Source organism: Lygodium microphyllum, chromosome 29, assembly GCF_053477565.2.
Source record: "Lygodium microphyllum isolate KBCC chromosome 29, Lygodium_microphyllum_v1.1.10, whole genome shotgun sequence".
Classification (NCBI taxonomy): Eukaryota; Viridiplantae; Streptophyta; class Polypodiopsida; order Schizaeales; family Lygodiaceae; genus Lygodium; species Lygodium microphyllum.
In genome coordinates this window covers 111,748,207-111,770,984 of record NC_141163.1, presented here as the reverse complement: position 1 = coordinate 111,770,984, position 22,778 = coordinate 111,748,207, and the positions used below count along the sequence as shown (strand labels likewise).

General features: G+C 37.3%; 1 protein-coding gene across 1 annotated transcript; it reads left to right on the top strand.

Annotated features, from left to right (window-relative positions):
* Positions 1 to 14,361: 14,361 nt before the first annotated feature.
* Positions 14,362 to 21,530, top strand: LOC148011028 (sucrose synthase 2-like). Its single transcript, XM_087672082.1, has 15 exons — positions 14,362 to 14,861; positions 15,158 to 15,305; positions 15,690 to 15,841; positions 16,058 to 16,250; positions 16,346 to 16,464; positions 16,543 to 16,759; positions 16,841 to 16,936; positions 17,039 to 17,212; positions 17,407 to 17,523; positions 17,660 to 17,826; positions 17,968 to 18,192; positions 18,419 to 18,740; positions 18,820 to 19,064; positions 19,161 to 19,299; positions 21,268 to 21,530. The coding sequence occupies exons 1-15, from the start codon at positions 14,728 to 14,730 to the stop codon at positions 21,325 to 21,327; spliced, it is 2,508 nt and encodes an 835-aa protein (XP_087528208.1). The 5' UTR covers positions 14,362 to 14,727; the 3' UTR covers positions 21,328 to 21,530.
* Positions 21,531 to 22,778: the final 1,248 nt, after the last annotated feature.

Genomic DNA, 22,778 nt, shown 5'->3' with positions numbered 1-22,778 from the left:
ATATATATATATATATATATAATAAAAGGTGCCGGCAGTCAAGGATCGCGCTGGCGTAAGATACTTGAATTTATTAAGACGATTGGATGGATGCATGACTTTAATATTTGCTTGTTAACAATTTATATGAAGTTGAAAATCACAAGTATTTACATTTCCCACTGGGAAACCCCAAAGGCAAATTAAGAGCCAATAAAGATTCTTAAAAACACTGTAAACATTAAAAATACTACGACACTGAACCAACTCCTCTTTAATAAATAAATTTCTTGTTTTCCGCGATTTTGGTTGCTCCTCACAACCGAAACTTCCTATATAGCTATTGCTCTAATTCTCGCCAAGAGTTTACAATAGCATGAATCATCCATTCTTGGTAAGTAAGTAGAGCTTGCTTCTAAGATGTATTGCCATGAAAGCCCACTTGAAACACAAGTTTTTAAGCATCGCCAAGAAAGATGAGATATATCCTCATCCTTCTTGCATAACACACAAAGTGGGACATGTCTTTAAATTTTTCTATTTTATCATTTGTGAGAAGTTTGTTCATTAAAACTCTTTTAGATTTTGGAGAAATGTTATTCACAAACATAAGGGACAATCCAAAACTATCCGTGATTTGCTATACTTGATAATAGTTGCTCTCTTGTCTAACTTGGGAATGACTTTAATTAAATCATTCATTTGCATGCTTATTTTGGCAACAGCTATTCCATCGTGCCTTATCGATTTTAATAAGATACTATTAGCAACAAAGTTCATTTGTCTATGCTATTCAAATCTTGTTTCTACACTTGATCATATCAAAATCAGGCTTTGTGAGTAGAAGACAGGGTATATCAAATAAGTTTGTGAACTTAATCATACAAAGGGACAAGGGAAGTAAAAATCTTACCTCAACATGCTATTGGCACTAATCACTTCACTTGTAAACAAATGAACATATGGTCACATGGGTGCCTTCTAATCATTATTTTACCTTTGTTTTGGTACACATCTCTTGGTTGTGTCTTCCTTACCTAAAACTTTTTGTCACCTTGCACTAACATGACAATTTGACCTTTCATCGTTGCCACCTTTGAACATCCATTACTTTTGTAATTGTTCAATATTCATTTATCTAATTCTTAACTTTCTACTAGCATGAGTTATTTTTCTTTCATCAAACACGTAAAACACCAACTTATCCAAATGTTCCATAGTAGTTATTGAGTAAACCAATGAACTAAAACAACTAATATTCCCTAACAATGGCTCACTGGTTGTGAAGTGGAGATATTGTAAAAGCATCAGTGTACAACATAGAATACATAAGGTTTAGACGCAAGTCATCATCTTGCCAAAAGGATAGCATGACTATGCTCTACATGCCCTTTATCTAGCCAAGGTAATAATGAGCTCTTGTTTCTACTCTTGATCATATGAAAATGGCATTTTGTAATTAAAAGATAGGGTATAAAATATCAAAGTGAAATCTGTAAAAGGACATGTGTTTCTACTTGATCATATCAAATTAGATTTTTTGAGTGGAAGGTAGGGTATAGTAGAAAAAATTACAAACTTACTCTTGTAAAGGGACATGTGCTTTCTACTCTTGATCATATCAAAATGAGACCTTGAGTGAAGATAGGGCATAATAAAATTACAAACTTAATCCTATAAAGGGGTCATGTGTGGAAGTAAAAATCTTCCCTCAACATGCTATCAATACTAGTCACTTCACTTGTAACGAGTGAACATACAGTCACATGGGTACCATCTAATTGCTATTTCACCTTTGTTTTGGTACGAATCTCTTAATCTTTACGATTATCATGTCTTCCTTATCTAAAGTTTTTTATAGGCTTCACTATCATGACAAGTTGATCTTTCTTAGTTATGTACACATCTCTTTATCTTTGTGATTATGATGTCTTCCTTATCTAAAGATTTTTTTATCATTTCACTATCATGACAACTTGACCTTGTTACAACCTTTGAATATCCATTATTTCCATGATAGTTAAGTGTTCATTTATCTAATTCTTGAATTTCTACTGTGATGATTTATTTCTCTTTCATCAACCACATAACACATCAACTTATATAAATGTTCCACAATAGTTATTTGAGTAAACGAGTGAATCTAAAAGAATTAGTGTCTACACCCTAATAATGGCTCTTTATTTGCAAATTGGAGATATTGCAAAAGCACTCATGTAAAACATAGAACACATAAGGTCTAGGGGCAACTCACAGTCTTGCCAAAATGGTAGCATGACAATGCAATGCATGCCCTATATTTAGCCAAGGTAATCAAACCTCATGTAAATCAGTAATGAGCTCATGAATTGTATGCCCTTTAATCTAAGAAAATTGTGATCATTAATCGAGACTCTTGTAGATTAGTTAATGAACTATTAAATGACAATAGTTGACTAGTTGAGAGAGAGAGAGAGAGAGAGAGAGAGAGAGACTATCACAAAGCTAACTAAGATTGCTTTAAAGACAAACACCTTTGATGTACTTTTTGACATTGAAAACACCAACTACTTTGAAGATCTCTCTTATGTTTTGCTAGAATTTTGTGTGTAGATAGCTTAATCTAGGCAATCAAAGAAAAGATATGTTAATCTATGTAATAATGGATGTGTAGATAATATAGTCAACTCTTTGTGTCATCATCATTGTCATTTGGTAGCCGATTTGACTTGTGCACCTTCTTGAATTAAGCTCACATGGATTAATGAGGCACCCAAAGGCATATAAGGGATTGGCTTGCATCCATATGTTAACCAAAAGGGTCAATAATAGACACTAATGTGCCGCTTCGAGGAAACTTCGGGCAGCGAAGTTGCCTCGAAGCGGCACTCAACAATCCATTTCTCATATTTCTCTCTCCTCTTTTCCCTCTCTATTTCTAATTTTTTTCTTTACCCTCTCTCTCTCTTTCTCTCTCTCCCGAATTCATTGTCTAAATTTCTCTCTCTCTCTCTCTCTCTCTCTCTATGCCTTCTATTTTAGTTTATTTTTTCTCCTCTCCTAGTTCTCTATTTTCTCTCTCTCTCTCTCTCCTCTTTTATTCTCCCCCCTCTCTCCTCTTTTCCTTCTCTCTCCCTCTCCTATTTTTTCCCTTTTTTCTTCTTTTCTCTCTCACTTTCTTTTAAATTTTAAATTTCCTCTCTCTATTTATATTCTCTCTTCTTCTTCTTCTCTCTCCCTTCTCTTTTCCTTCTCTCTCCTCTATTTTTTCTTCTCTCTTTTTAAATTTTATATTCTCTCTGTCTCTCTCTCTCTCTCTCTCTCTCCTTCTTTTTCTTTCACTTTCTTTCCCCCCTCAATCTCTCTTTAGGTATGTAAATTTTGTATTTTCTTTATATCTAATTCTCTCTCTTTATGTTCATATTCTCTCTCTTCTTCTCCTCTCTCCTTTTATTCTTTCTCTCTCTGCCCCTTTTCTTCTCCTCTTTCTCCTAATTTTCTTTTTTTCTTCTCTCTATGTAGATTTTATATTTTCGTTATATATAACCCTCTCTTTATGTCCATATTCTCTCTCTTCTTCCCCCCTCTCTCTCCTTTTATTCTCTCTCTCTCTCCCTACTTTTCTTCTCTCTCTCCCCCCTCTCTCCTCTCTTTTCCTTCTCTCTCCCTCTTTTTTCCTTTTTTTCTTATTCTCTCTTTAAAAATTTTTCTTTTCTCTTTCTTTTAATTTTTATCTTTTCTCTCTCTATAATTATCTCTCTTCTTTTTTGTCTCTCTCCTTTTCTTCTCTTTGTCTCTCTCCCCCTTTTCTTCTCCCTTCTCTTTTCTCCCTTTTTCTTTTTTCTTTCTCTCTCTCTCATCTTCTTTCTTTTTTGCTCTCTCTCTCTCTCTCTCTCTCTCTCTCTCTCTCCTTATTTTTCTTTCCCTCTCTCGTTTTCTTTCAAGTTTTTTTCTCTCGCTCTCTTTTCTCTCTTTCCCTTTCTCTCCCCCTACTTTCTCTCTCTTTCAAATTAAATATTTCCTCTCTCTCTCTCTCTCTGAGTTAAAAACTATATTAAAAAATGTTTAATTTAAAAAAGACTATTCAGTTTTTTCTTTCCCCCTCTCTCTGTCTCTTTCTCTTTCTTCTTCTTCTTCTATCTCCCTCTCAAAGTGTGTGAAAAAATATAGCTAAAAATTTTTAAATTTTAAAAACTCTTTTAAAAATATTTAATTAAAAGGAAAGCTTAAATTATAAAGTTTAATCTAAGAGAGAGAGTGTATGTGAGTGAGAGAAACTTTTGATTTAGAGAGAGAGAGAGAGAGAGAGAGAGAGAGAACCTAGGCCCTACACTTGAGAGAGAGGAGAGAGGGGGGAGGAATTTAATTAAAAAGGGGAGGGGGAAAAGAAAGAGAGAGATTATAAGTGAGAGAGAGGGGAGGTGGTTTTAATTTTAAAAAGAGAGAGAAAGAGAGAAGGAGACGAGAAAAGGGGCTTTTAATTAAAAAAGGAAGGAGGAAGAGAAAATGAGAGATTACACTTGAGAGAGAAGAGAGGGAAGGGTGTTTTAATTGAAAAAGGGAGGTTTGGAAAAGGGGTACGTTAGGGAAGCCCTCATGAGGTTTCGGGCTTTCCGAACCTACAACGAAAATAATGTAGTAGTAAGAAGTAAGACGTTGAGATTGTTCCTAATTTGGATAGCTTGTGCACCAAATGAAAATAGAGCTTGGTTGCTGAGGACCCTCTCCTCAATGGCCTCTAAGGAGCACTTGTCTTCTCTTCACCTTTGTTTGTCTTTTATTGCATTTTACTTGATGCATTTTATAATAACACTCAAGTGAAAAATGCATCATTGTGTAGTGTAAGCACATGTGATAATATGGAAGGAAAAAGAAAACCTTTACAATAAAGATTAAGCTTTGGGCATGGATCCCCTACTAGTTTATTTCCCTTAATTGTTAGCATATTATAATATCCAAGATTTGACTTTTTACCAATTTAATTTTGTAACTAATAATTTTAATACCTTTATAGTTTGAGTGTGTTTCAAAAAATTAGCCTATCTATTGAGATTATACATGGATAAATATCTAACACAATAAATTGTGTTGCAATAAATGTTCTATTGCATTTGTAAGGCAAAAAATCAATTGAAAAATAGATTCCTCACAATGAAATTTAAAGTCTTGGAATGTTCACAAATGATTTGCCATAAATGTACTTATTGTTAAATCTTATATTTCCTTCTATGCATTGGCAAGGGAGAAAGTTGGTCAAGAAAAGTTTGGTTACTTCTATTATCTATAAATACCAAATAGCGTTCTTCGCGCGCACAAAACGCTAGGCTGCTTTGTGCCAACTTCACTCAACAATCCATTTCTCATCTTTCTCTCTCCTCTTTTTCCTCTCTCTCTCCCCCCCAAATTTCCTATGTCTAAATCTCTCTCTCTCTCTCTCTCTCTTTCTTTGCCTTCTATTTTAGTTTATTTTTTATTTTCTCCTAGTTTTCTCTCTTTCTTTTTTTTCTCTCCTTGCTTTTCTTCTCTCTCTCTCTCTCCTCTCTTTTCCTTCTCTCTTTGTCCTCTATTTTTATTCTCTCTCTTTTTAAATTTTATCTTTTCTCTCTCTACATATTATCTCTCTCTCTCTTCTTCTTCTTCTTCTTTCACTTTCTTTCCCCTCTCTCCAGTCTCTCTTAAAGTATGTAAATTTTATCTTTTCCTATATATAATTCTCTCTTTATGTTTATATTCTCTCTCTTTTTCTCCTCTCTCTCTCTCTCTCTCTTCTTCTTCTTCTTCTTTCACTTTCTTTCCCCTCTTTCCAGTCTCTCTTAAAGTATGTAAATTTTATCATTTTCCTATATATAATTCTCTCTTTATGTTTATATTCTCTCTCTTTTTCTCCTCTCTCTCTCTCTCTCTCTCTCCGCCCCCTTTTCTTCTTTTCCCATTTCTCCTAATTTTCCTTTTTTTCTTCTCTCCCTCTCTCCCTTTTAAATTTTATCTCTTTCTTCTCTCATTCTCTCTCTTTTAAATTTGATTTTCTCTTTCTCTCTCTCTCAAAAAATATTTGAATTTTAAAAAGGATTTTCTATTTTCTCTTTTTTTCATCTCTTTTCCTCTTTCTTCTTCTTCTCTCTCTCTCCCCTCTCCTCTCCTTTTATTCTCTCTCCTCTTTTTTTCTTTTTTAATCTCTTTAAATTTTTTTAATCTCTTTCTTTTAAATTTTATCTTTACTCTCTCTATAATTCTCTCTATGTTCAAATTCTATCTCTTCTTCTTATTTTCTCTCTCTCATTTTCTTCTCTTTGTCTCTGTCCCCCGTCTCTCATCTCTTTTCCTTTTTTCTTTTCTCTCTCTCTCTCTCTCTTAAATTTTATATTTTCTCTCTCTATAATTCTCTTTCTCTCTATTCCCCCTCTCTCTCCTCTTTTTTTTGCTTTGTATATTTCTCTCTCTCTCTCTCTCTCTCTCTCTCTCTCCTTGTTTTAATTAAAAAGAAAGTTTCTCTTTTTTATTTTTATTTTCTCTTTCTTTTAAATTTTATCTTTCCTTTCTCTATAATTTTCTATCTATGCTTAAATTCTTTCTCTATAATTCTCTCTCTATAATTCTTCTTCTTCTTTTCTCTCTCTCTCATTTTCTTTTCTTTGTCTCTTTCCCCCTCTCTCCTCTCTTTTCCTTTTTTCTTTTCTTCACACACACACTCTCTCTCTTAAATTTTATATTTTCTCTCTCTATAATTCTCTCACTGTGTTTAAATTCTTTCTCTTCTTCTTCGTATTTTCTCTCTCTGTCTCTCTTCCCCTTTCTCTTCTCTTTTCCTTTTTTTCCTCTCTCTCTCTCTCTCTCACACACAAATTTTATATTTCATCTCTCTATAATTCTCTTTCTCTCTGTTCCCCATCTCTCTCCCTTCCTCCCTCCCTTTCCTCTTCTTTTTTTTGCTCTTTCCCTCTCTCTCTCTCTCTCTCTCTCTCTCTCTCTCCTTATTTTAATTAAACAAAACGTTTACATTAAAAAGTTTAATCTAACATAGAGAGAGAGAGAGAGAGAGAGAGAGAGAGAGAGAACCTAGTCCCTACGTATGAGAGAGAGGGGGGAGAGGCAGAAGAAAAATATTTAATTAAAAAAGAGTATTCTCTTTCCTCTTTGTACCCCTTCTTTTTCTTCTTCTCTCTCTCTCTCTCTTTCTTTTATTCTACCTCCTCAATGTTTGAAAGACTTTAAATTAAAAAAAACTTTTAAAATATTTAAGTAAAGAAAAGTTTAAATTAAAAAGTTTAATCTAATTGTGTGTGTGTGTGTGAGAGAGAGAGAGAGAGAGAGATATAAACTTTTGATTTGAAAAGAAGTTTGATTTAATTAGAGAGAGAGAGAGAGAGAGAGAGAACCTAGGCCCTACACATGAGAGAAAGAGGGGGAGAGGGGAAGAATTTAATAAAAAAGGGGATGGGGAAAAGAAAGAGAGAGATTATAAGTGAGAGAAAGGGGAAGGGGTTTTAATTTAAAAAAGGGAGGTGAAGGGAGAGAGAGAAGGCTTTAATGAAAAAAGGGAAGGGGAAGAGAAAATGAGATATTGCACGTGAGAAAGAGAGGAGAGGAAGGGGTTTTGATTAAAAAAGGGAGGTTTGGAAAAGGGGGTAGGTTCGGGAAGCCCTCTGGAGATTCGGGGTTTTTCGAACCTATAGTTAAAATAATATAGTAGTAAGATAGGTTAAGAAGTGTTTGGTTGTTGACTATCTATGATAAGTACATAAGATTATCTCCTTCTCTCATTGACAACTTTGTAAATTAATAGAGTTTATAATTTTGGTTAATGCCTTCCTTTGATCATTGGGCCTTGGTTAGAGAGTTTTTTGGGCGGTAGTGAATAAAAGTATAAGACAAATCATGCCTTCTTTTACTCATTCGCCTTAAGGGGAGGGAGCACACACACACACACGTGCGTGCGCACACATACATGCACATGCACATGCACATGTGCGTGTGTGTGTGCGTGCACGTGCACACACACACACACACACACATACACACACACACACACAAACAATGTGAAGATTTTGAGAACATGGAAAATCTTGGTACTTTGTTTCCCCATTCTCTAGATGAGCCATAATCAATTTCAACATCCATATATGCAATCACCCTCACTCCATCTCTGAGTTTGGTATACATATGTTAGACCACATCTTTCATTTACACTTTCGATAGTATAGTAGGCTTGAGGAAGGGTGACCCAAACAACAAAACCTCATAAAGAAATCCAAGTTCTCATCAATAGGAGTAGCATCGAGCCTTGGACATTGGGCAATGGAGGCCAAAGAAGAATGGGGAAACAAATCAAAGAAACTTGAAACCACTAAGTTGGTGGGAAAATATAGGGAAACACCAACAACAAACATATTAAGGATTCAAATAGGCAAATCATTTGCTTTGTTGTTGCCTTTGAGAGAGAGAGAGAGAGAGAGAGAGAGAGAGAGAGAGAGAGAGAGAGAGAGAGAGAGAGAGAGAGAGAGAGAGAGAGAGAGAGAGAGAGAGAGAGAATCTAATAACCAATTACTTCAACGCATAGCATGGCCCATGGTTAGAAGCAAAATTTGGTGGTCTATATATTCTCTCCTTAGATATCGAAGCACTAATAGAATTAAGGACATGGACACATTTTATGGCACCTATATTGTAGCCAAAAATTCTACTAACAACATACCAAACATGTGCCATTTAAGAAAGAGAAAAGCATAATAGTCCATGAAATGTATAGATGATCAATTTTTTTAATCTTATAGCTATCAAATTTTCCTTAACTCAAGATTTAGGAGACGTCTTTTAGTGTCACCTTTGTGCCTCTCTAAGGAACGTATGTGCCTCATCACTATACACACTAACAAAAGGCATGTATAAAGATGGCTACAGGAGTCTCTCAATAGGGGCTTTGATTGTCACTCAAAGGGAGGTGCCTTTTAATGACACCTTTACTTTTTTTTAAAAGGCAGAAGAGAGAGAGACTTATTAGTGAGTCTAAGAGAATATATTTGAGGTCTTCTTTGGTCTTGGAAGGGCTTAGCTTTGGGCCTTATTCCCTTATGTTCAATTATATTCTCTTACTATGGAAAAGGGAGTATATTTCTCAAAATCTTATGGGTTCAATGTAAAGCGTATGATGATCTTATGGGAGTATTAATTTTCTATCTTTTTGTATTATATTTCCTTCTCTCTCTTCTCAGTCTTAGTACTTTGCTTGCTCTCTCTCTCTCCCTCTCTCCCAAAGCCCTTATGACATTGATCTTTTGCATTCTTTGAGGTGTTTTATTTCATATCTCCTCCTTCCTTTTACAAAGTATTAATGTCTATTTACATTATTTAACATTCATTTAGGCACATTTTTCTATTCTTGTTTAAGATCTAATTGATTATATAGTAATGCATAACTTTATTGTATGCATGTGGAGCTTCATATCTATATTTCTAACTTTATAAACACATACAAATGTATACATGTAAATTTACATAACTTACATGCATGCACAAACACTTATGTTTTTAGAGCTACATCGACAAAAGTACATGTATGTGCACACATACACCAAAAGACCTATAATTATCTAGGATGCTTAAATGCAAATCATGCTCAATGAAAGCCTAATATTCATTTAAGACCATTGTTTTCCCACAACAATTCCTACATGTCACCTTATTTTGACATTCTCACTTGGTATTAGATTCCACACATCTTTTTTTCCTTTACATAGTGTATAAATTGCTTCTACCATGTCCATGTACTTTTTGTTACAAAATATTGTTCAACCTCTCCTAAATAGACCTTTAATATCTTTTTGTTCCAAAAGATTGTTCAAGCTCACCTAAATAGCCTTTATCAAACTTTTGCACCTCATTAAACCGTTTTGTGCGCACACACACACACACACACACACACACACACACACACACACACACACACACACACACACACACACACACACACACACACACACACACACACACACACACACACACACACACACACACACACACACACACACACACACACACACACACACACACACACACACACACTCACTCACATTTTTTAAAACATGTTAATGACTTGCATATGACTCTATTCATTAAGAACTACATTCATCAATCCATCCATCCTTCCATTTACAAGTTCCTATATATATATAAGAAATAGATGTGTGTATACATGCATACATATGATCATACATACATCCATTCATGTATGGTTACAACTTATTCTGCTTACGGGATTTGTGGGAGCCTTCACGAGAGCTGTCACTAATGCATTTGTAGGAAATACATGGTGTGGATATGTGTTCCCCCCCCCCCCCCCCCCCCCCCCCCCCCCCCCCAACACCCCTCGCTTCCCCTAACAAAAAAACATTTCATTAAAGATAATTGAAGGACTCTATTCATTAAGAAATACATTCATCCATCCCTCAATCCTTCCATTCACAAGTTTCTAAATACATCATAAATAGATGTGTGTATACATAAATACATATGATCATACATACATCCATGCATGCATGTATGGTTACACATAGCTACATGCATATATATATATATATATATATATATATATATATATATATATATATATATATATATATATATATATATATATATATATATATATATATATATATAGGTATATAAACACACATGCACACACATATGCATAACATTGCATGTGTGCATGACTATGTATATATTACATACAAAATATTCAGATATAGATATAGATATAGATATAGATGCTTTGTATAGAGATACATAGCCAACCATTCATAACTTTGTGCATAAACATTATCTAACCAATAAATCTCCCTTTGCATGGTCAAACTACTTACTAATCATGCATCTTAATGGGCCAAATTTGAAGAGCCTTAGTTAATATATTACCATTTAACATCTACAAGTGAAAATTAATATTGGCTAAGGGAAGCATATGCTTACTCTTATTCAAATATCATGTGTTCTCCTTGATGCTTAAAATGCCCAATATGTCTTCAACTTTAAAGTTTAGGATTCATGTCACCCCATCCAAATTACCATGCCTACCACTTCATGTAAGGACCCTTGTGATTACTTTATGTTTTACTAGTTAGTAATAATCTAGAGCACAACACAATACACATGTATCCATGTCTGTGTACATACATTTATACATAACTAACTTGCTTGCATGTTGTGTGTATGGTTATACATATTACACAAATACATATGTTCAAAACTATAGACATAACTTTTCTTATCAAGCTGCTAGGATCTGCCCATCTAGACTTAGTTCTTTTAATCTTTTTCATTACAATCCACCCTCAGCTCAATTACATTTGAGGAGTGAAAGCTTCATAGTCCTAACTTCATTTCGATTGGGTCTTATAGCATTGCATGCCAAGCTTCATAGGTGTGATCCCAAGTTGTCGCTCTATTGGGGTCAAGGCATGGTGGCTCGATTGTTGGCATGTTGTGCCACTCCTTAAGGGAGGTTGTCCATTGGATTTCTCCTTACACAATTCCTCCCTTTCTTCTTGCCTTTGCCTTGGGCCTTGGGTCTCTTGGGTTGTTTTCCTTGGCCTCTTTGCCGAATCTTTCTTTCTTGCCTTCAACTTAGACAAATTGCTTGGTTTAGCTTAGCTTTTTGCATAGAAGGTTGTGGTCTTGATGTATGGCATCTCTTTGGCTCTTCTTAGCTTCGTTTGGTCTTGAAGCACTTTGGGGGGTATGGACTAAGCCCTCACACTTATACCTGATTTGGGGTTGCGAAACTAGAGGTATCATTGAAGTACTTAGGGTGACATAAATGTTTAAAGCGCTTGGTATGTCATGGATCCATAGGATCGGGGTAACAACTCCTTGCATTGCTTACGGCCCAAATGTTGAGATCTTAATCTTTACCAACATCGAGTATAGTCCCAACTAGTTCCATAGTCCAAATATGTTTTCCTTAAGAGTGAGTTGAATAGTTCTCCAAGGCTCAACTAGCAAGGTTCCCTTCCATAGCACTAATTACCTTGGTCAAACCATATTGTGAACATTCCCTCATACCCTCCCTTCTTTGAGGCTTCATCCTTTGACTCATTCTGTCTAAGCTTATAAGGGCTTACCTTCTCGGGTTCAAAGGCATGGCCAATGACTCCATTGCTAAAGCGCACTTGGTTCCTACTTTGATCATTTGGCTAGGATGGGATGTGGCCTTGGATCAAATGCAAGTTTTGTTTTATCCTTAGCTAGAAGTTTAGCTTGGGGGATTTCGGAGGTATCATCATTCTCATCTCTTATCTTGACTCTAATAATATGCCTTTGTTTCTTGGCATTTGGTTTTGCCTTCATTTCTTCTCCTCATTCTCATTCTCTTCTTTCTCTATCTTCTCTTCGTCTTTTTGACCTTCTTCACCTAGGTTTATCTTTCGCTCATCTTCTTCATTTTCTTTCTTACCTAATTCTAACTCATCTTCTATCTTTTCTCCTTTGGCTTTGATGTCTAGATCGAACTTTTCTTGCTCTTCTTGTTCTAACCTATCTTCTTCCATTGGCTTTCTAGCTCTCCACAATTTCTCACCTAAGTTGGCTCCTCTACCTCTTTCTACTTGCTCATTCTTTTCCTAACTTTCTTCTTCCAGTTTGCTTCTATTCATCTTGTTCTATCTTTTCTTTCTCTTCCAGCTTCTTCCTAGCTAACTCTACTTGCTCTTCTATCTCTTTTCTTCTTTACCATTGTCTCATCTTTTCTTCTATCTTTTTTATGACTCCATTTAACATGCCATTCTCTTCTTCTTTCCTATCATCTTCTTCTATGGGCATCTCCTTCACCTTCTCAAACTCCATCTCTTCTAAGGCTGGTTCACCCTTCATTTGGGGCTGCAACCTGTGGGTACAAGGGCTCATCCTTCTCACATATCTGCCCATCTTCATCTTTCTTCTTGTAGCCTAACTCTTGCATGATGCTTTCTATATTTGAACTCACATCCATTCTCTATCCTTCTCCTTTTACATAGTATTTTACTTATTTTTCTTCTTCTTGACCTCCTTTGAGTTGGTATTTTTCTAGGTAGGGATAGTACTCTTCTCCTTCTGGTGGATAGTCAGTTGTAGACGTAATCTCCTTCCGGGTGGTAGTCGATGGGAATGTCTTTAGGATAATAGTATCCATCTCTTTTAGGGGGGGCATTCATTATAGAGGTATTGATCTTCGGGGTAGCCTTTGGGATAATAGTAGTCGGCTTTTGGTTGTTGATACTCTTCTTTTACTTTGCCATCTGACCAAAACTACTCTTCTAGGTTCTCATCTAGCTCTTTAGCCTTATCTTCCAAGTTGCACAACACATCTATTCCTTTGTGTGTCTACTCCAATGTTTTGATTGTTCTACTTATATTCTTGATAAGTTTGAGCTGCAACTTCTTCTTCTTCTCGTACATGATCTTGAGATAGTGGCATAGCTTCTCTTCCTCTTCAAAGAAAGTGTTATTCCATAGCTTCAACTCTCTCCATATTGTCATTTGAATGGTATGTTGTGCATCCCTATCACACCAGAGTTCCCTTTCAACTTTGTTGTGCATCCCTATTAGCAAGTATCACGCCTGAGGGGGAGTCACGCCATGGCATACCTACAAATCCCTTACCGCCCTCCCCCCCCAAAAAAGAAGAAGTTGAAAAACAAAAGAAAGAAAATAAAATTGGGTGGTTGCCTTACGTATGAGAGATCTAATTGTCTAGGGTAAAGGGGCCAATAGATTGTCATCTAACAATCTTCCAATATAATTTTTTTTTTCCAAGTGAGTTGCATAAATGTTTTTTAATAGTCAAACTATTTATATTATATAGAGCTCAAATAAAAAATATTAGAATATTTTGATATTTTTATCAAGTAACCTTAGTTACAAATGAAAGGTTCATAAAAGAGGGGTAGTGAGGGGCCAATAGAGTGACTTGCTTTAGGGTTTTACAAAATCTAAAACATAAAAATTTTTACATGGCTCAATTGTTTGATTTAAGTTAAGCTCATCTGTAATTTTAAAAAATTTATATTATATTGTTAAGTGACTAAAAAAGCCACATCTTTCTTGTAAAATTGTCACTCAATTAGGGGTATATTTTCCTTTTAGAGGGCACTACTTTATTGGCCCCTTTACGGTACCACCATGGTGTGCCATAGTGTTGCTTGTTACTAGCAATGGCTGTGGTTTCATGCGATGCCATTCTTGGCAGTTTATTACATACTTTGGTAGAGTTTCAAATCCATTAATTTGTCCCTGGAAATCGGTCCTTGCTTCACATGCAACCACAAATTAGCTCTAAATGCTGCCGCGGACTGTGCTGAGGTTGTTTTGGTGGCTGGCCATTGGTGGGCTCCAGCCTCCCACTGTCCGCAGCATCATGATTCGTAATCCTCTCTCGGATCACGGATGGGCAAGGAATGAGGGCGGAGCACGTGGCCGCGCAGTGCGAGCCACTTGTGAGCTTGCCAAGGGCTTGACGGCTGGAACCCAGCCCAGACAGCGCACACAGATATAGAGAGAGAGAAGGACAAAACCTTAGGCTAGGCCGCCTAATGGAAGTAGTAACGACTCAACGAGTAGAAGAAAGAAGAAGGCAGAAGAAGAGCAGCTTCGTCGAGAAAGTTATTTCCACATGATGATCTGAGCTTCAGTGGAGCTTGTAGTGGCGCCATCCTTCACACACACAAACACACACACACACACACACTCTCTCTCTCTCTCTGTGTCTCCCTCAAAACCCTCACGATCGTGAGGACGTGACAAATGCCTGCGATGGGGGTCGCCAAGACGACTAATGAGAATCCTGCGCGCCGCCTCACCCGAGCGCCTAGCATGCGCGATCGCGTGGAGGATTGTCTCTATGAGCAGCGAAATCAGCTGGTCTCCCTTTTCTCTGAGTAATCGACACATCATCATCATCATTTCATTCATTGCCATCAGTCTTGTTTGTTATATATATGAACCGCGCCGCCCCCAGGCGGGAACGAGAATCAATAATCGCAGTCTGCTAAACTGGAAAGACTGCTATAGCCATTGATACTATTTTGAATTAGCCATTGATACCATCTTGAATAAGCGTAGCCAGACGAAGAAGAAAGCTGCGCCAATTCGTTCTCCTAATCTGCATTTGAACTGGTTATTTTCTAAAGAAGATTGGATTGGTTTTGATTCTGGAGGCTCGTAAATTTGTCAGGTATGTCGGCCACGGCAAATCAATACTGCAACCCCACGAAATCATGGGAGGACTGGAAAGCCTCATGGAACAGCAGGAGGATGATCACATCAAGGACTGCTCGAAGCTCAAGGATGGACCTTTTGGACTTGTACTGCAGACCACACAGGTCCTATTTCTATTTGTCTGCGCTTCTGTTCTGAAATTAAGAAGTCTGAAACGCCAACACAGAGGATCACAATAAATGTCCCACGATAATTCTCACATTGTGAATTATGACAACATCATGAGCTTCTAATAGGGACGGACTGCACACCTAGCTAGGTCCAGTTAGGGGCAAATGGCCACTGGGCCCCACCACCCCATGCCCCCAACGACACCTAGCTAGGTATGCAATGCCTCCCAAGCATAAGCTCATGATGTTGAACACTACAGGGGAAAACAAGGGAAAAGAGTCCCTTTTGCTACATGGGAAAATGTCAACAACTTCCTGTGGATGACTAGATCTAGCTAGGTCATAAGGCGTGTCTAAAATGCATGTGTGATTCTGCAGGAAGCTATCATATATCCACCCTGGGTAGCCTTGGCAGTCCGGCCCAAGCCAGGCGTTTGGGAATATGTACGAGTCAATGTTGATGAACTGACTCTTGATCAGCTCACGGTTGCAGAGTATCTTGAGTTCAAGGAGTTGCTTGTCGGGAATGAGTAAGTAGCTGTCTTGTGTCACCATGCTTTGGTCCACATGTTCAAGCCTCTGTTCACTAATTGTTCTCTGCAAAAAATTTGAGAACAGAGCATGCTAGGAAACTTCTAGCAGTGTGCATTTTGTATCGAATGTTCAATCAGTTTGTCAAAAATGTTTTGAGTGGTTCAGATTCTGAAGCAATCAACATTACTTTTGGATGCTGAACCGTGCTACAGGGTCAAAGATCCTTATGTTTTGGAGCTGGATTTCGGACCATTTAATGCATCCTTTCCCCGACTCACTAGACCTTCCTCCATTGGAAATGGTGTGCAATTTCTCAATCGTCATCTGTGCTCACGGCTTTTTGCAGATGCAGATAGCATGCAGCCACTATTCGACTTTCTTCGCCTGCACAAATATCAAGGACAGGTTTACTTTAGAGTTTCCTTTCTGACTGACATAGTGAAATCCTTAGCTTACCTTGCTTGAGCTTTATGGGGTGCGATGTTCCCGGTTCTATGCAGACATTGATGTTGAACGAGAGAATTCCAACCTTACAGAAGCTTCGGGTTGCCCTGCTGAAAGCAGAAGAGTTGTTGCTCAAACTGCCAGGAGAGACGATGTATGAGGAGTTTGGCAACAGGTATCTAGCAGTACACTCATTTTTGTGATCTGATGCAATGCATTCTTTCCATCCATAAACTATAACACCATTTTGTAGGCTACAAGAATTGGGTCTTGAAAAGGGCTGGGGAGAAACTGCTAAGCATGTACTAGAAATGATTCATTTACTCCTTGAGATCCTGCAAGCACCTGATCCAGAAACTTTGGAGAAGTTTCTGGGCAAAATTCCTATGGTTTTCAATGTTGTAATTTTATCCCCACATGGCTACTTTGGACAAGCTAACGTACTTGGCTTACCGGACACTGGAGGACAGGTCAGGGAGTTGGCCTGGATTCACTTTGTCTTCACGGTTGTTCCAGTTTGACTGCTAACATATCAGTTTCTGCAACGACAGGTGGTCTATATTCTTGATCAAGTGCGTGCTTTAGAAAGCAAAATGTTAGAAGACATTAGGAGACAGGGACTTCGTATTGAACCCAAGATACTTGTGGTAAGTACTGTCAAAGAATCCAACTGCAACGAAGTCAATTACATTGTAGCTCTGCAAATGCAAGAATCTGGCTTATGCAGCGTGGCTTCTTACACATTTTAGGTGACTCGCCTTATACCAGAATCGCAAGGGACTTCATGCAACCAACGTGTTGAGAAAATAAGTGGTACACAGTTTTCTAAGATTTTGAGGGTGCCTTTTCGTACTGAAAAAGGCATACTGCGCTCCTGGCGATCTCGATTTGACATTTGGCCTTACCTAGAAAACTTTGCAGAGGTAGACAATTGAAGGATCACACTAATAGTTCATGTTTTGTATATTTTACACGAATTCACTGGTAAATAAGGCTTCAGATTGATCTTAGCTAATGGGAGGGTTTGTATTTTGCATAATTTAGCTAGTGACTGTTGAAATTGCTGTGCTTTGTATTTGAAATTGCTGCCACCTATAAAACCAGGGCTTATTTTCAGGATGCCACCGGGGAGATATTTGCAGAGCTGAATGGTCCACCTGAGCTGATAATTGGGAATTATAGTGATGGTAACCTAGTGGCATCTTTGATCTCTCACAAACTAGGCATAACACAGGTATGCATCGACATTTATTCCTTTTCTCAGTAAATTTATGCATAGAAGTGAGACCTTATAGCTTGTAGTTCCAAGGACTGTTGCCATGATTAACTTGAAGTACTCATCTTAATGCGTGCATGTCATGGTGACACAGTGCAATATAGCACATGCTTTGGAGAAAACAAAGTACCCAGACTCTGACATCTATTGGAAAAACTTTGAAGAGAAGTATCATTTTTCTTGTCAGTTCACTGCTGATCTTATTGCTATGAACCATGCTGACTTTATTATCACAAGTACCTATCAGGAGATAGCAGGAAGGTATGTAAGATGCATGAGACATTGCTTTTTGGTTGGTCTCTGAAATGCATAAGAAGATTCCCTACCGAATATCTGCTTTTAATTTGTTGTCTTCAAACAAGAGTAACTGAGCACATCTTGTTGAATCTCTTTGTTGGGCAGCGATGATACTGTTGGACAGTATGAGAGCCATTCAGCCTTCACTCTACCAGGTTGCTATCGTGTGGTCAATGGGATCGATGTGTTTGATCCAAAGTTCAATATTGTCTCTCCTGGTGCAGATATGAATATATATTTTCCTTATTCTGATGAAAAGAGAAGATTAAAAGCACTTCACCATGACATTGAGGAACTCCTTTTTAGTACCAAGCAGAATGATGAACACATGTGCTTCTCTCTCTCTCTCCCTCTCTCTCTCTCTTTCGGGTGATTGTTTTTGAGAGAGAGAGAGAGAGAGAGAGAGAGAGAGAGAGAGAGAGAGAGAGAGAGAGAGATCTTCAAATCAAGAATGTGTGTGAGAGTGACGTCTATTTGTCTTGTATGTTAAGGAGTTAATAAATAAGAGTTTCACAAAGAGAAAAGAGTGTTCTCACATGCTTGACTTCTATTGCAGTGGTTTGCTGACCGATAAGAAAAAACCAATCATTTTTTCAATGGCCCGTCTAGATCGTGTAAAGAATTTGACTGGCTTAGTGAGGTGGTTTGGTGAGAATCAGACCCTCCGTAACTTGGTCAATCTTGTGGTGGTGGGTGGGGATATCAATCCAAGAAAGTCGACCGACAGGGAGGAATTAAATGAAATTGAGATGATGCACAGTCTAATGGAAACATACAACCTGACTGGACAATTTCGGTGGATATGTGCACAGAAGAATCGCGTACGGAATGGGGAGCTATATAGATACATTGCAGACACCAGAGGAGCTTTTATTCAGGCAAGGAGAGAGAGAGAGAGAGAGAGAGAGAGAGAGAGAGAGAGAGAGAGAGAGAAACTTTTGAATTTGCGGCTTGCAGCCTGCTCTATATGAGGCGTTTGGACTTACTGTCATAGAGGCAATGACATGTGCGCTTCCAACTTTTGCCACTTGCAAAGGAGGACCGGCAGAAATAATTGTGAATGGAGTCTCCGGTTTTCATATTGATCCATATCACAGTGTTGAATCTAGTAATAAAATTGCAGATTTCTTTGTGACTTGCCAAAAAGATCCAAGTTATTGGAACAGAATTTCAGATGCCTCACTGCAGCGTATCTATGAGAGGTATATCTATGAAGTCAGCATGTCAACTTCAGGATGATTTCATATATCTTGCTGAGGTAGTTTGCAGCTCAGTCTACTCTTATTTGACTCCATTAGGTACACATGGACAATTTATGCTGAAAGATTGATGACCTTAACTCGAGTCTACAGTTTCTGGAAGTATGTCTCAAAGCTGGGAAGGCGTGAGACTCGTCGTTACCTCGAGATGTTTTACATTCTCAAATACAGAAATCTGGTTAGATTCCTTTCCTATCTTATCTAATTCCACCTTACTGAGTTTGAAAATAGGTCATCTTAGAACTTGTTTGAAGCTTTGGGAACAATTGAGTGATATAGGGGAAGGTGGCAGGGAGGGTGTTTGTTTTGGGGGGTTGGGGGCCCTAGGAGGAAGGGAAGGAGAAGGAAAGTGAAACCAGGCTTCTAAATTTTAAAGGCAGTAAAACACACTGTCACGCACAATAATTCAGCTCATCAGAAAGGCGAAAGAACATGGGAAGTTAGAATGCTCATGCCAAAATCCAAATGAACACCTGTGGGTGGTTGGGCAGGTGGTGGGGTTTAGCATGCTTGTGTTCTAGAGGCACCAAACACTAGCCCAAACCCAAGTGTCCCTTGCGATATGTTTCCAATTTATTATTGTAGTTTTGATACAAACATTGGCACACTACTTAGCACCTCAATTTGGCTTGAAGGCCAAATCTCTTGACCCTTGGATTAAGAGAGACTGCCTTGTGGGCCATATTGTTGAGCTTTCTCCGGAGAATCGGAAACTTGTGTATGACTCAACAGGTGCAAATCTTCCCATCAAATTTCTTTACAAGTTTTTATTGTCTTTGCCTTGTAGTGTGGATCCTTACACCAAGCGTTAGTGTAAGACACTAGTCTCCTAATCCAACTTAGAGGAAGATATGAGAACCCAAACATGGAAATGATCCTCCCATCACATATGCTATAGTAGTAATATGGATGCGTATGGCAAAGCATAGAATTGATAAAGGACACAATTAGGGTTAGGGTAACTCAGTGACAATGAACAGTGAAGATGAAGAATGAATGCTGAATACATACAATGCTCAATGCACCAAACACACAATGCAAAGTAAATTCTAACCTCCAAATTCTTATGCCTCTAAGGATTGGGTAAAGAGTGTGAGCTAGAAAGCGAGTTGTTCTTTGACAGATACCGAAATGTAGTTGATAGTCTCTAGAGGTGTTTGTAGCAAACATAGCTCTATGAGGATGGTTTAGTGTTTGATGGGGTAGACAACAGTGGAATCAACATTTAGTGTAAGACACTAGTCTCCTAATCCACAACTTAGAGGAAGATATGAGAACCCAAACATGGAAATGATCCTCCCATCACATATGCTATAGTAGTAATATGGATGCATATGGCAAAGCATAGAATTGATAAAGGACACAATTAAGGTTAGGGTAACTTAGTGACAATGAAGATTGAAGATGAAGAATGAATGCTGAATACATACGATGCTCAATGCATGAAACACACAATGCAAAGTGAATGCTAATCTCCAAATTCTCATGCCCTAAAAAAATATCACATGGATGTATAGAAATGCCATCTACTTTGTATATTCATTTTTTTTGTTCTCCATTTTATGAGACAAGGCACACAATACATGTCATTGAGATATCTCAAGTTTGATTTCCTTTAGCTCCAGTAGCCAACCTCGATGCTTTACCCAAGGAAAGACATCCTAAGATATATTCATGTCCATTCATATATGCTTATCATCATCAGTGACCATTGGTTAATTGGTTAACCCTCCTTGACAATTAAATAATGTGCGCTATCTATGTATGAATTCATGTGCATATGAACTTAAATGTGAGAATTTGCATGTGTATGTGTATTGTCATTTGCATCTTTGAGTTCCATCTTATCATTGATAAATCTAATATTGTATGATCAATGAACATTCAAAGCATGACCATATTGTGTGTTGGAGCTCTATTACTTTAGTGGAAAACTTCTAAGGAAATTGAAAATTGTCAAAAGTTCTAAAGTTTGATCCTTATGAAAAATAACACACTTGATTCCTTTGGATTATGAACTCACAATTGTTTAATGTATCTCCATATGGTATAATATCCCTAAAAAGTGAGAACAATGCTAATAAGAATGGTGGTGTGAATCCATGTGGGTTTCACAACATGACAAACTACTTTTTTTTGGACCTAGGTGAAAAGTGTTCCAATAGCAGTTGAGGAGATCGAAGCCACGACGAAACAATTGTTATAGTATAAAGCAAGTTGGAGTGGGGGCAAAATGGAACCTGAAAATAAATAATACCATTGTTAATGTTCCCCTCGAAAATTGACGGCAATAATAGTGAGCGTTATCCTCTTGGAAGAAAGATTCTAAAGAAATAAAAGGGTCTCACCTTGAGAACCAAGATATTTGTATGTTTATCCTCATAAGTAATGGATGGAAATCTCTCTCTCTCTCTCTCTCTCTCTCTCTACACACACACACACACACACACACACACACACACACACACACGTATATATGTGTATACAAGATAGAATTTTGCAAGGCCATGCATTAGAAATTTCATTTAGTTTTTTGGTGGGCATATAAAACTCATTGCAAGTTGTGATAAGTTGAGAAGTCAAGCTTGCATGTGACCTATTAGAACACTAATGCAAAAACTACCCAAGCCAATGAAAGAAGTAAGAAGATTTTTTGCCGAAGTCTCATTAAGTCACGAACTTAAATAACGAAGTATTGTGTTGATTGAATTTCTTTCAAAACTTAATGTTTTAAGATCTCGAACTGCCATATGTTTCTAGATTCCTCTTTCGTTGCATGTCCTTTATTCGTGACTACCCCTTTGTGGGCCTTGTTTTGCTCCCTCAAATTTTTAGTCTTAAAACTATTTGCTCTTGCATGTCTTTTTTTTTTTTCAATTGTCTATGAAAATCATATGTTAATTGAAATTTTATGACTTCAATACCTTTAGAAATGATTTCATTTTAGCCAAAAGGATGTTATCATAAAATGGTCATACATGCGATGTTGTAGTTCTCTAGGGTGGTTATGACAAACATGAGAGTGTATTGTTTTTAGGCTAGTGTACATGTTGCTAGTTGTGAAATTGGTTTTTGGAAAACTAGTTATGTGCCTTTTCCATGTTTTTGGTTTCTTGAAAACAAATGCAAAACTAGGGCTTAGCATGTTTAGATGCTATAATGTTGTGACTTGCAAGTCTCCATCTCTTTTGCAGACTTTTTGCAAATGTATATATGCTTGCATACATTGCATTTGTCTCTCCAGGTCTCTCTTACCCCAATATATTACATTAAATATTGATAGCTAAATTAGTACACATTATGTATGCACATAGAAAATATACATGCAAGATCAAATTTCCATTTCATTTTTAAGTAATCATGTTTTAAATGTCTATGATCACGATCATTATATAGCATTTTCTCACCATTATGCCAGTGTGTTAAGTACTCTTCAAATTGTAACCAGTTGAAAGCCTTCGTGGCCTATTAAGTTTATCACAAGCTAACCATTCCGAATCATCCTTTGTAAACACACATTTACTACACATAATATGTTGAAGTTGTAATCTAGGAATTTTGAGAAATCTAGCTTAATTATTTGGAAAATCACATTTACTATATGTAATATGTCGAACTTGTAATCTAAGAACTTTGAGAATTCAACACACACACACA